Source organism: Panicum virgatum, chromosome 5N, assembly GCF_016808335.1.
Source record: "Panicum virgatum strain AP13 chromosome 5N, P.virgatum_v5, whole genome shotgun sequence".
NCBI classification, from domain to species: domain Eukaryota; kingdom Viridiplantae; phylum Streptophyta; class Magnoliopsida; order Poales; family Poaceae; genus Panicum; species Panicum virgatum.
The window spans coordinates 68,178,463-68,192,330 of record NC_053149.1 but is presented as its reverse complement, the minus strand read 5'-3'; the positions used below and the strand labels follow the sequence as shown (position 1 = coordinate 68,192,330).

At 45.5% G+C, this 13,868-nt stretch overlaps 1 protein-coding gene across 2 annotated transcripts; it reads left to right on the top strand.

Annotated features, from left to right (window-relative positions):
* The first annotated feature begins 3,151 nt into the window (after window positions 1–3,151).
* On the top strand, window positions 3,152–4,464 carry LOC120676765 (eggshell protein 2A-like). 2 transcript variants are annotated; one of them, XM_039958100.1, is made up of 2 exons: window positions 3,152–3,246; window positions 3,539–4,464. In XM_039958100.1, exon 2 carries the CDS (start codon window positions 3,592–3,594, stop codon window positions 4,225–4,227), a length of 636 nt encoding a protein of 211 aa, XP_039814034.1. In that variant the 5' UTR covers window positions 3,152–3,246; window positions 3,539–3,591; the 3' UTR covers window positions 4,228–4,464. The 2 variants fall into 2 exon arrangements, with proteins under 2 accessions (XP_039814034.1, XP_039814035.1); XM_039958101.1 differs by having other exon boundaries at window positions 3,203–3,274; window positions 3,537–4,464.
* The last annotated feature ends 9,404 nt before the right edge of the window (window positions 4,465–13,868 follow it).

Below are 13,868 nucleotides of genomic sequence, written 5' to 3'. Positions count from 1 at the left end.
TAACAATAATATTGGAGCACACTGTGACGAGCTAGGACTCTGGGCAGCAGCCCAACAATATACAGCAATGTAGAATGTGCATGACTGATGATACCACACACGCAAGCACAACAAATCTGTAACTAAGCATCCTTGGTTCCTGCTTCAATTTCATCTCCGTCGCGTAATGTGTATGCTCCAGTATATAGTAGTAGTAGTAGTAGGAATACATAACAAAAGCAAACAATAGTGCGAACCGTGTATTAGATGTGATTGCCATGTCATGTCAGGATCTTTCCAAAATGTCAGGTTTCAGGTTTGTCATGGTCACCCGTGGCCCCGTGCTTTGCCCACTCGCAGCTCGAAACAAGAGAGTAGAGACCCCTTCTGGGACAGGATCTGAAACACACCGTACCGTGACCCTGATTGTGCTAACGTGACTTCGATCAAATGATGGTTGATGAAACCTGAGTATGCTGCACATTGTACATTGTAAAATTAGCAGCACGCAGTATGCTGCAGACATGTACAGGTCTCATGGATCTTTTGCCAAGATGAGTCAAATGCTTACGGAGATGCATCTAGCTAGTACTGTACGTAGCACGCGAAAGTGAAAGGGTACAGAACAATGGATCACTGCAAAAACTAGTGACGCGTGCAAGTATGGTGACATGTAACATTGTGTATCTCGCAATGCAGCAATCTACGGCCACTTCTCAATTAGTGTCATCATAGTTGGCCTACTTACTCATCCTTATCTATCGCCTGCCGGCCGGTCTGTGCTTGTTCCGATCTGCTAGTCAACTGCAAGTTAAGTGTCAAGTCAAGTGGCAGTATGCCAGTATCCATCTGGATCAAGGTGCGTGTACACCTCAGAGCTGGTCGTCAGCAACGACGTCATCGGCCTATACGCCGTGCGTGCATGCTTGCGTACTACGTGACGAAAAAAAAACAATGTGGATCACGTACGCTAGCTAGCTGTATCATCACCAGCCGGCCATTTACTGGCGACACCACCACCGATTGGGCTAACAAAATTTGAGACGTGATCGGCTAGCTGAAGACGACGCGTTGGACGTAAAACTGTAAAAGTAATAAAAAAAGGTGTCTGTTTGGAAGATAAAAAATTTGCAAAGTGACTGCTGAGTCGGATCAGTAACGTTGATGCACACGACATGTGAAAGTAGCACGCGCGAGCACAGCTTTCGATCGACGATCGCCCTCAGGAAAACTTGGCGCGAGGGCATGGCCTTCTTCTGCTTTAACTAACAATTCTAACCTTGCACGCAACCGACGGGTCAATGGTTTACCCATGACGAACGCCGCTCTGCTAACTCAGCATCATTATCCCCTTCCCCTCAACTACTATCGATCTCGCCGGGCAGCAACAATTTGGCATACAAGATATATATTTGTATATATTCCAACCCATGAAGGAATCCATCTTCATTCGCAAAAAAGAAGAAGGAATTCATCTTATTATAAGCCCATTAGCAGGGGTTATCTCCTCTCCTAATTTGGTTCACGCAACGTATCGTTCGTTTTTATCTTGAATAATACGGTTTTTTTTTTCAAGTTGACTTGGTTAGATGGCTCCAATAGTACTCGTTCTGAGTTCGACTCCCGGTGAGAGCGAATCTCAAACTGAGGTTAAAAAAATCCCTCTCGCTAGCTAGAGAAGTTAAGGTTCGGAAGGTTTTCTCAGTCGGGAAGCTGAAGTCACTTCCTCCTAAAGAAAAATGGCCTAAAGAAAAACAGCGGAGGCCGTCATGCCCCCTTCGATCGAGTTTCAATAGTACAATATTTTTTGCAGGAATAATACCGGTTCAATCAGTGTTTCGCCTACCTCTTGAGAATGACTAGCAGTGCTAATTTAGCATGCACCTAAATATGGGCATGCCTCTCATAGATCTGCCACGCACATCCGATCCGCTGATGGTTGCTAATAATATTATGTGTTATTGCGCTTTGTTTAACTATAAACCCATACATGTCACGGCCACACTCTGAATGGTTGGAATAGCACACTGCAGATGATACCTAACCATCTTTGTAAACAAAGATTGGTCATGTGTTGATGGCAGTAATGGGCTGACGAATGACTGTAATAATCTCCTTTGGTTTTTCTTGTGGATCAAGATATGATGCTGCAAGTTGGATACATGCCGGTAGGGTCTGCTTCTTCGTTCTATCTCAAGATTGGTCAATGGAAATTTGCGCACCAACAATTAATTTTTTTTGTTAAGTTGAGCGTCGCATTATGATATAGTTAATTGTATCTGTGATGCACACCAGTATCCAGTACATACAAGTGCATGTAATAAACTAGATTTGCAAGTCTCTTGTTAGGAAGTACACAGCTAGGGTAGGCACACCCATAAGCATCTGAGTAGTCGTTCTCGTCAAGATGGTTTTTCTCTAGCTTGTCAATGGCTCAATGCTACCGAAGCTATGACGAAGCGCGAAAGTTCTTGCGAAGTTCCCTGTTGGATTGGACCTGGCGTCCAAACGCATGATGCCTTGAGACATCTGCTTATTAGTACGGGCATGGACAGTGACAGTGCATGGATCTTGCATTCCTAGGCTGTCGTTTCGATCAGATCCAAGTAGGGGTGTTAATTGGTGGCCCTTAGGTATTTTTCAAATTAAGCTCTCAATTTGAAAAATTACTACAAACCTTTGAACTAAAAAGTGTTGGAGGTGCATCTAAGGATCATCAATTTGCACCTCTAGATCTAAGGCGTGGAGAGGTAATGAATATTAGAGTTTTGTTTTTATAACCAACAGATTATTACAGCTACTATATAAGCTTTTTGATGTGATCGAGACCCAAGCTTCGAAAAAAATAGTTCGGATCTTGACCTTTGAGACTGAATCCAAGATCAGGGTCGTCAATCCGGGCCTCCTTTGTGGTGCAGAAAGAGGGAGAGGTAGTTCTGATTTCTGCGCGCGAGAGAGCAGAGAGAGTGTGTGAGAGAGAGATGATTTCAGAATGAACCTGTGTGCTGATCGATGCTTCTTTTCTATGGATCGAAATTGTTTAATTTGGACTGTTTCTCATGAGCAAAATAAATTTATGCAGAGGGTGACGAAATTGGGCACCACGCATGCTTGTGCTTGACGAATGTCTTGGAAAAAAGTGCATTTTTCTCTTGACTTCTGCTGGGTAGACGTTGACTTGGAGCCCTACATATATGTCCAGCACACTGCTTACTACTCGACTGTGCTCATTGCAATTTGCAAAGGCGAGGCCGCTTACGGCAAAGGGTACGAACGCGTGCATGCTGCCAAATAAAGCCACTTCTTTTCTTCCCTTCAATTTTTTTTTCACTTTTTACTGTTCTACTGGAGTCTCCAAATATCTCTTGATGGGCTAGCTTTTGTTTCGGAATCCATCCTGTATTCCTGTTTAGTTAACGTGCAGAAAGTGTTCTTTTCGTATGTCGTAGGATCGATCGAAGTAACCACGCATCGCTTGTTTTCTGATGAACTGAAATTAGCCCATCAGGTCAATAGGTCCGAGCTTGCTTATTAGTATCTCTTGTTTGTGTGGGTATAGCATGCAGGAGTAAATAAAGAGCTAGAGACAGCAGGTCGACCAGGATACACCCCATGTCGTACTGGGGCAGCAGATCACACTTCGCCGGCGGCCAGAACAACGGCAACGACCAGCAGGACGGGTACGGTGGCGGCCAGCCGCAGTATGAAGCAACCGGCGGCGGCAAGAAGCGCGGGTCCTCGAGGCTGAAGAAGAGCAGCGGCAACAAGAGAGACGCCGACGCCGACGACGACTACCCCAAGTCGTACGCCAAGGGCAGCACCGACGAGGCCGACGACAACGGCTACAACAACTACAGCAGCAACGGCGGTAGCGACGACTACAACAATAGCGGCGGCAACCGCTACAACGGCGGCAGCGTAGTCCTAGGCCCCTACTACGGTGGCGGCGGCGGCTACGGAAACAGCTCTCCCTACCGCGGCGGCGGCGGCTACGGCAACAGCGCTCCCTACGGCACCGGCGGTGACGGCGGGGCGTTCTGGGCTCCGCAGGACGGCAGCAGGTCCCCCTTGTACATCAACACCAGGGAGGTGAACGTGTACGGCGCGCCGGGGTACGACAACGACAGCCAGAGCAACGACCAGAGGAGGAGAGGCGGCGGCGGCGGCGGCGGCGGGTTCTTCGGCCCGGCGTTCCACGCCGTCGGACACTTCTTCGACCGCAAGTTCGGCCTCAACGACAGGGACTGACGCGCCTAAGGCTGGCCGTGCGTATTCCTGCGTGCTCGCCTCGTCGACAGATCTATCTGCGTGCAATTTCAGACCATCTTCCACAGTACTACCCCTATAGGCCTAATAAGTGCTAAGCTACTTTTCCAACAAAAAAAAAACTAAGTGTTTCTCAAAGGGCTGCGGGCATCTTACTGCTATCGTTTACAATTCCGAGTGTGCCAGTGTTTTCCTATCCTTTTTATCGTGTGCTTGGTGATGATTTGTATAGGGTATATATAGCGCGATTGCAGATTAATGCAAGTCTCAAGTATGGTGTACTGTTTTTATTTTTTTTAAGGTATGCACATATGTACATGTTTGCATTGCTCATATATGTGTTCTTTTTAGAAAATTGCAAAAGTCACACTGCCCAGTGTCATTTCTACGATACATGGTCTTCATCGGTGAGGCTAAAAAGTAGCTTCACCGCCTTCTAGTTCATTTCTACCACAGCTTACAAAAAGACTCCACACTACATGGTCTCGTTTTGTGCAAAATAGGTGAAGCCATGATAAGCCATCCCAAATAGACTGTGGGAATTTTTGCCTCTTCACCAATTTAGATGAAAAGTCACGATACTTTTATAATAAATATAAAATTCCAACATGTGCAAGTGGGTACCCAATAATATTTTTTTGGATCAGCTAATTAATTACGATGAGATGACACCCTAGTTCATTTTCCCTTCCACATTATTTACATATAATATCATTCTAGTTCATGTTATTAACTTTTTAGATCAACCCAATAATCCCAAAATTATCTAACTTGCACCCCTAGCTATGTGCAAGTATACCTTCGGAGCTTACACCAATGGAACCACCACTTCACTTGTGTTCCACTACTGATGTGCAACCACTGCGACCCAAGCTAGCCGAGTCAAGTTGTTCTACCAAGCTAGCATTTGGATTATGCACGCTCATCATATATATCTTGCAGAAAATAAAAAGTGAATCGAGCAACCGGCCGGCCGGGACATTGCAACAAAACGTACGTCATGGGGATCAAAGATTTAAAAAACGTCATTTAGAGTGGTTTGGTTTGCTATCGTTCCTTGATTAATGTATCTCGCCCTCTTTTTATTGTTCAAGGGATCCAACGGATGGGTTTAACACTTTAACTAGTTGGACTCCACGTCGATGCACAATCATCTACTCCTTCCGATGACCGGTTGCATGCATTGACTAGCCACCAAGCCTGCCTGCTGTAACCTCAAAATGACGCGCGCCACGACAGCGATGAGTCCTGTTGTTCTACACTTCTACTTACCTCCTACGGTTATTTAATTACGTACACGCGGGCAAGAAGAAGCGGTTGCACTGGCCACCGTTGATCGCGCCTACCTACCTCTCGTGCTAAACAAACAATCTACCCGTCCATTCCAGCAGTGTTCCAAACTCGCAACCTCACAGACGGGCTGGGCTGGCTCTCAATCTCAAGAAGGCCAAAATGCGGCTTCTAACACAGCCCAATAAAATCAACTAACAACAGTGTCTGGAGAAGGCCGAAATCCAATAAAAGCGTCGTTAAATGGGCCTTACATGGCGGTTGGACTAGAAGCCCATATAAGCAAATCCCAACTGAATACGGACGCACGGCATTTCGAAGTCAGAAAGAACTACACGAGGAAGACGAAAGTTCTAGCGAGTAGCGACTCGGTAGCAGCGAAGCAAGCGCCATGGGGAAGAGGCGGCAGCTGATCTGCCTCGCCGCCGCGGCCATCCTCCTGACAGGTAACGATGGATTCTTCGTCTCGATCTCGACCGTCTTGTCCGAACCGTTCGCCGCGCTGAGATTTGTTCATTTTCGTCTGCCTGCCTTTGACGTGATTTGCTTGCGATTTGTCCCCAGCATCGGCAAAGAAGATCGGCGACGTCACCGAGCTTCAGATCGGCATCAAGGTGCGTACTTTGTTACCGGGTCAATCCTCTCCATCTGTTTAATTGCTTGTTATTCTTACGGGTTCGGGGGATCTGCGACTAGAAACCTGCCGCGGCTTTGGCGCGCCCTCCGGTGAGATAGCTAGTGTTTTAGCCCTGTCCTCCTATGAGTTGAGCTAGTGTTTTACGGTGGGAGAACAGAAAGTATTACAGAAACCTTTTTGAACAGAGCTATACTATACATATTTGAGATATTTATGTAATATTATATTTATGTGATCCATGGATTCTTCGATAAATTTACATACTAAACATAAATTTATGAATTATCTAAATTGAATCTTCAAATGTTATCGTTTGTGCCTATAAAAGAGGAAAGAAAGCATATTAAAGATGTTTGTGCCCATAAAAGAGGAAAGAAAGCATATCAAAGGTAGTAAGTAAAGTCCCAACGAAATCACATGACCAATTGTCTTGTGTCGTAGTACTACAATTGATGTGGAGTTTAGTTTAAGCATATAATAATTATTGTATGTAGGCAAAAGTATGTTTTCATGAGTAACGTAGGTAAGATAAATCCATTGCTTCGTTATTTTCGTATAGGTGTCATGGTTTGCATCCTGTTGTTGCACTTGGTATATATTTTGAGCATTTTATTGTTGTGACACGCTGACACTACTATTTATGTAGTATATTATATTGGGTATCGAAATGGATATATGATATTTTTTGCTATATTTATTATGGTGAAAGGAGGGGTAAAATTATTTATTAGGGAGGCTGGTTCACAACTAGCTGTAATTGAGAAATGAGGAGATTTCGACCTTTAATCATGTAAACGTGGTGGTATTTTTTTAAGTCAGTGATCGTTATATTAAAATATGATGCGTTAATGTGGAGGTAGCATGAGAAACCATAAAAGAACAGTGGTATGATATTATATTTTTAGCAAAACAGGATTTTATGTTGAACGAATTACAAAAATGCTTTGAACTACACTTTTGTTGTGTAGCAAAGCTCTAGATTTCGAAAATTTGAGCAATGTTTGTATTCAAAGTTTTTTTTAAAGCACTTTGAATTTGAAGCTGTACTATATAATTAAGATGTATATTTTAAATTATGAGAAACTTTTGTATTGAATATTTTTTAATTTGAAGATGTTTTGGTGTTCAAACTGTAGGTACAATGGATCACATATAAGCATTTATGCAAACGAATTGCGAGAGCATTTTGAATTTTATAATTTGCTCTGTAATAAAGTTTTAGTTCTTGAAATTTTTTATAAAATTTTATATTGAACAACTTTTGATTTCAATACGCTTTGGTGTTCAAATGGTACGTATAATGTTGCTCGTGTATAAGTAACGAGTACAATGTATTGTTGTTTATTTAATTCAAATATGAGGGTTCTTCTAAAAAATTGCTGAGAGAGGATTAGGACGACGGGTTAATTTCATGAAAACCTTTGCAAATTTCCATAAACTATGAAGGTTGGACTATGAAGGTTGGACTGCGAGTTGATTTTGATAACAGTTGTGAGAGGAGTGATTTCGCTAAAAGCAGAGTTTTTTTTTTTTGCAAAATGACCGGAACTCGTATGATCTCAACCGCACGCCCGATTGAATGATTCTTAGGCTCTGTTTGGATGTTGATATTGGATGCCTTAGCATTGAATTGGGTTCAATGCCAAATCAGTCTAGTATTGATATTATATTATAATACCAAAGTCATTGTTTGGATATAATGAAATTGATCGATGGAATCAAAGAAGCTGGCAAATACGATTCATGTTTGGATGTCAGGATGTGCCACGTCAGTCCCATTTCCCAATCGTTTAAAGACGTCTAGCAAAAATAAAGCTAGAAAAAGGAGACATAAATACCAAATGAAAGACTCCAAAACTAATTAAAAGGAAGAGAGAACTTAAAGAAGAAACAAAAATGCAATTTGATCATAAGACAAGCCCAAAAGCATGTTAAAACTTAAATCACGCTAAACAATGGCACGATGATATCAAATGTGAGGGATTAAAGCATTGTAAAATGATACCAATTAAATGAATAAAAGTTTGGACTTGTAAATATGGCCACTAGTTACAACGAATTTTATACAAATGATAGCAAATGAACAATATACCACTTGAACAAGCTGAAGTATATAGAGGATCATGGCATAAAGTTCACATGAATCACACACACTATCATGAAAAGATCACTAATTCACCAATATGTCTTACAAAGCTAGCATGAAAAGATATACATGAGGATAACACATGCTAAAAAAGAAAGGTGGCTAGCCTACCAAGGTATATACACAACTAGTATGGTGCAAGATTAGCAAAGATTCGTGCTAGACAAGCCATAAAGGCATAAAACAAGCATATACATGCAAATAGTATATAAGTGAGCACAAGAGTGTACAAAAGTTAAAACTAAGAAATCAAGCATAGTGTACAAAGCCACTGAAAGGTCATCCAAAAGGTATGGAGAACCATTAAATCTTGATCATATAAAGACCAAGATCTATGGGCATGTTCTCCACCTCCGTCCCTGTACCAACCAGGGTTCACCAAACTGGTGGAAACCGGTCCGGTTTGACCGGTTACCGGTCAAACCGGTCCAGTCCGGGTCCGGTTTCCGGTTTGGACCGGTACCAAACCGGCCCAAATTCAAAATTCAAATTTAAATTCAAAAAAATGAAAAATTCTCAAAAAAATCCTAAAAATACTTCAAGGTGCGACGAATCTAATGGTGTCAAGTTTTCTCAAAAATTTGTTCATTTGGTATAGTTTGCGGGGATTTGAAGTTAAACAAAAAAGCGTGCATACAAAATTATACAAATACAATGTAAAAGTAGTACAAAAAAGGATTGGAGGGTTCATTTAGACTAAAACATGTTATACAAACATTCATTTAGTATACTTTGCGGGCATTTGAATTTAAACAAAAAAAGAAAAAAAATTTGAATTTGGCCGGTTACCAGTCAAACCGACCAGTTACCAGTCAAACCGATCGGTATACCGGTACGAACCGTTTGAACTGTGAAATTTGAATTCAAATTTGACTTCCACCGGTATCGACCGGTTTCCGGCCAAACCGGACCGGTATACCGGTACCGGACCGCACCGGTTTGGCCGGACCGGTCGGTAAGTAAAACCCTGGTACCAACATATGAAAGGACAAACAAACTCGAGTATTGGATCCCCAAGGGTTAGCAAGTATGGACTTGGGAACTCAAGACTTGGCCACAAAGGTGTAAGTAGCATTCAACTTATCACGTGGGTTAGCATAATGCAAATACCAGTTTGAAAGAGATATTTTTAGTGCACCCTTGGAATCATGCCTCAAAATAGCATCTAAAAAATAACGAGTGATACCATTAGCAAAAAGGCAATGAAATCTTTTTAGAAGAACCAACACAAACACCATGTGAAACATGTCGTGGACTGACACAAGAATGACTAGAAGCATGACCACGATCATGGCCTAATCCATTAGAAAAGCAGTTATAAATCCCTTGAAAATGGTGCGCTTTCTTACTTGGCTCATAAGTATTCATGCCATGGAAAGGGCTATGAACAATCAAGGACCTAGAAGCACGAGCTTGCCACAAGCGTCTTGCATGGCGATAGCAAATTCTCTTTTGGTACCCAACTTTCTCACATTAAGAGCAATGGTAGAAAGGTCTATATGGAGGCACGATCCGAGAGGACGAAATACCATTCTTTCTCAAGTGAGAAGTCCCTTAAGACTTAGAGCAAAAAGCATCAACACTCAACTTGGTGCCCATAGTAGAAAAACATGTGAAGGCTACATGGCTTCCTAAAAGCTTTGGCACGCACATGTTGCTCATATTTGGCACAGGAAACCAAAACTTATCGGATGCCTATCTTTCTTGAAAAAATGTGCAATGAAACTTTGGTTTAGAAGTTTGAGTTTTGAAAAAAGTGAGAAGCACCCTTTCCACATGAATTGTCTTGGGCAATACCATAAGAAGTAGCAAGCTTAGAAATAGCTATAGAAGAGCTATCCGAAGCACTAGCACAAGTGCCGACATCCAAAGACTCGCGCTCCAAGAAAAAGTATCTGACTCCGGTTGGGAAGAAGCAATTTTGAAAACACTAACATCGGAGTGACAAGAGTTGCATGAATCAAAAGACTTAGCACTAAGACTCCTACACCTTTTGAACAAAACCTCATTTTCAAGTTTGAGGCGATCACAAATACCATATGGAGATTTTTTTTTCAAATTATGCATCCCCTTCTTAATGCACTTAGCATATGTGGCACACAAGAGATCATTTTCTTTCGCAAAGTTGGCACTCATCTCATTGTGCTCAACCAACTTGTGTACCACAATGAGATGAGTTTACCTTTACTCATGTTGTGAAGCTCAAAGTTCATCTTCTTGAGGCATCTCTTCCATCAAAAGATGCATCAATGTCATGCTTCATCATCCTTGTTTGGTTTATCATGCTTCGTTCTCCACTTTTGGTCATCCTTGGATGCGACCGCACCACCTAAGGATAAAGAACCAATAGAACATAAGCTTGGCATCGTAGCTCAAAGCACCGGTTAGGATTAGTTGAAAACATGCTCAAATCTAGAAAATCAAATCCACTAGCAAAATCATTTTCTCTAATCGTCCTTCAATTGGTATCATAGCTTGGTTAAGGATCACACAACCTTAATCGTCCTGTGAATCACAAAGCTGATTAAGGTTGTGTGATTCTTAACCAAATTATGATACCAACTGAAGGACCGGAATAGACAACTAGAGAGGGGGTAGTGAATGGGAGCATTTAAAAAGTTCTCCAAGAGAACAAGGTCTATATCCCGAATACAACTCGACACACTTTCTTCTAGCCGTCAAGGTGACACAAGCCAAGTAGTGGCGAGCTTACTCTAGAAACGATTAGGAAAAAACTCAACACAAAGTGAAAGCAAACAAATGATTCACTCAAGTAAGGTTATCATCAAAACTTCACTAAACCGAGTGTGCACAAGCAAAGCTACGACTTACACTTCATTTAACCAAGATTGCAAAGATCTAATATAGATTAAGCAAGAACAAATACTTACCAAGCATGCAAAGGTTATCAAGTGTTAGTGACACAAAGGAGCTATGACGAGGGAGTAAACCCGGGGTCCCTAACGAGCCCGACTCGCGTAAAGGGAGGCCCAGCAAACTTACTGGGCCTAGAACGGGACGGCCCGCTAACCGGCGCGGGAGCAGCCTTCGCTGCTAAGCGAACGAGCCCGGGGGTCCGACCTCCCGGGACACGTGGCAGCCCCCCGACCTAGCGCCCCGGGTCAGAGCCATGCCGGCGATCCGGGACGTGCGCTCCAAGAACGCCGCACCTCCTGACAGCCATGCCGGCCAAGACAAGCCTCGTGGAGGCCCCGGGACGCCCGCTTCCCTTATCTTGCGGCGAGGGCTTGGGCAGCTGCACCCCCTGATAAGGAAACAGCGCCACTCGCATGGGCCCCGCGACACAACGAGAGGAGGCGTCCACAGACCCTGCCTCCTCCCCGCTGTAATGATGGTTGCCTCTGTGCACCATCTCATTACGCCAGTGAGCGTGACCGGACGCCCCCAGCCAGTCCTCGGTAAGACACCTCTCGCCAGGCGCGCCGTCCGGTGACAGGAGCTACGTAAGATAGTCCCGTGGGTAAGGAACACAAGCTCCGGCGGACAAGACCGGAGGGGACCCCCGAGCGACCGTCCGAGCGGTCGCGCCGCCTCGATTGAGCCAGGATGACACAGCACCTGGGGAACGTGCTGCCCAAGAAGATCGCCAGGATCATCCCCTGCCCAGAAGATTGCCAGAATCAAACTAGCCCACTCTCGGCCGACCGAGTGGGCCCCGATGTCCGACAAGGATGAATCACACTCCAACAGTGCCAAGACACAACACTAGATATCTGTAATAGGGGCCCCACCTTGGACTATAAAAGGGAAAGCCCCCCACGTAGGAAAGGGTTGGACTCTCATGGGTTCGACACTGCTTGACCAGCTTGTAAGCTCCCCTCTACACTTTGAGCACCCGGGCTTGAGAGCAATAGAGTAAGAACACCAACCCCCATACTGGACGTAGGGCATTTTCGGCCCGAACCAGTCTAAATCCTCGAGTCTTTGCGTGCTAGACCATATCCGATCAAGCGTACAACCAACGAGCAATCGAGTAGTTTAGTAGTCACCCATTTCCCGCAGCAATAGTTTTGGCGCCGTTCGTGGGGAGCGCTTTGTGCGTTCACTGCTTCGGCGATCGGATGGTTTCGATCACCCAATTCACCGCTCCGACGGCGAGCCACGGTGAGACGATCTGTTTCGGCTCCTTGGAGTTCCCCGCGATCCCCCGCGACAGATCGCGGGCGCCTCCACCGTTCCCACCTTCCCAGACCCTCCGCTTCGGAAGTCTGGAGTTCATCACCGACCAGCTCGGTGCACTGCGCCTCCACGAGGAGGAAGCCGCCCCGGAGGCCACAGAGGAGCCCGCTCCTCCCCCCAAGCCTCGCAACCTGAGGCGTCAGCGATCAGTTTGCTGGCGCATCAAGAAGCATAGGCCATCACAGCCAACCCGAGCGGTGCTCCGCCGCATCGCGCTAATGATGGCCTCCAACCCCACTGTCGAGGATGTCAATCTGGTCCTCTTGTCTCTGGCCAACGTCTCTCAGCAGCTCGCGGGCGGACCTACGCTCCCGACACCCCGCTCATTCTCAGAGCGACTCCCGTTCGGCCTATGCAACGCCGCGAGCGTCTATGCTCGGGAGGTGCGCAAGGCCACCCAAGGGTTCCAGCCCACGTCACAGTTCATGGGCATGACAGAGAGCTGCCCTGACTCCGTCCACGACCTCTTGTGCTACGAGGATCCCCCGAGTGATTCCTCCAGCACGAGGGACAATCGCTTGGAGGAGACATCTGCGCCACCGCGCATGTGCGCCATGGCCGACGGCGACCCGCCGCCGGAGGTGGTGCCGCCCGAACAGACGCACACTCCAGTGGACCGCCGTGAGCATACACTCATCAACGCGCGGGCTCACAGCGAAGACCTCCTCAATCGTCAACAGACGCCTCCGCCCGTGGAACTACCTCTGTGGGTCCCCTCCGGGTCAAAAAGGATAAACCCCATGAGTTCCACGCGCCAGCGCGCACGCGGGGTCAACCGCGACATCATCAACAACACTCGCATGCAACTCCCGCATGAGTTCTGTGCAGGACAAAACATCGCAGCGGCCGCAATCCTCTTGCAGACGCTGCCAGAGCCGGAGGATCCGGCCCAAAGAGATCTTCACCGCCAGGTGAGGAACTTGGTGGAACTCGCCGCCGTCCAACAGGCAGAGAGCTCCTCGCTACACCGCCGACAGGCCGCTGCCTCGTGTCCCGTTGGTGGTGCGAGCCACGGTGGGCGGGAGCCATCCGAACTACAGCGCACCCCACCTGCACGCCTGGCCAACGCGGGCGGCGCTGTGGCAGAACTGCCCAAATTAATCCAGCTCAAGTGCGCTAACCATCACCATAAAGACAATACAGGTTAACACGCACTTCAAACGGAGTAATCCGGCAGTGCTGTCGGGTAAAATCCCGAAGAATCCACGTATGCGTCGATCGAAACCCAAAGCTTACATGCAACTCATACGAATGTGAGTCCAGAGAGTACAACATTTCACAATTATATTACAATACAGAGTCTTAACTTAGTTATTACAAACCAAGTTTGAAATCTCAGAAAAGTACTTG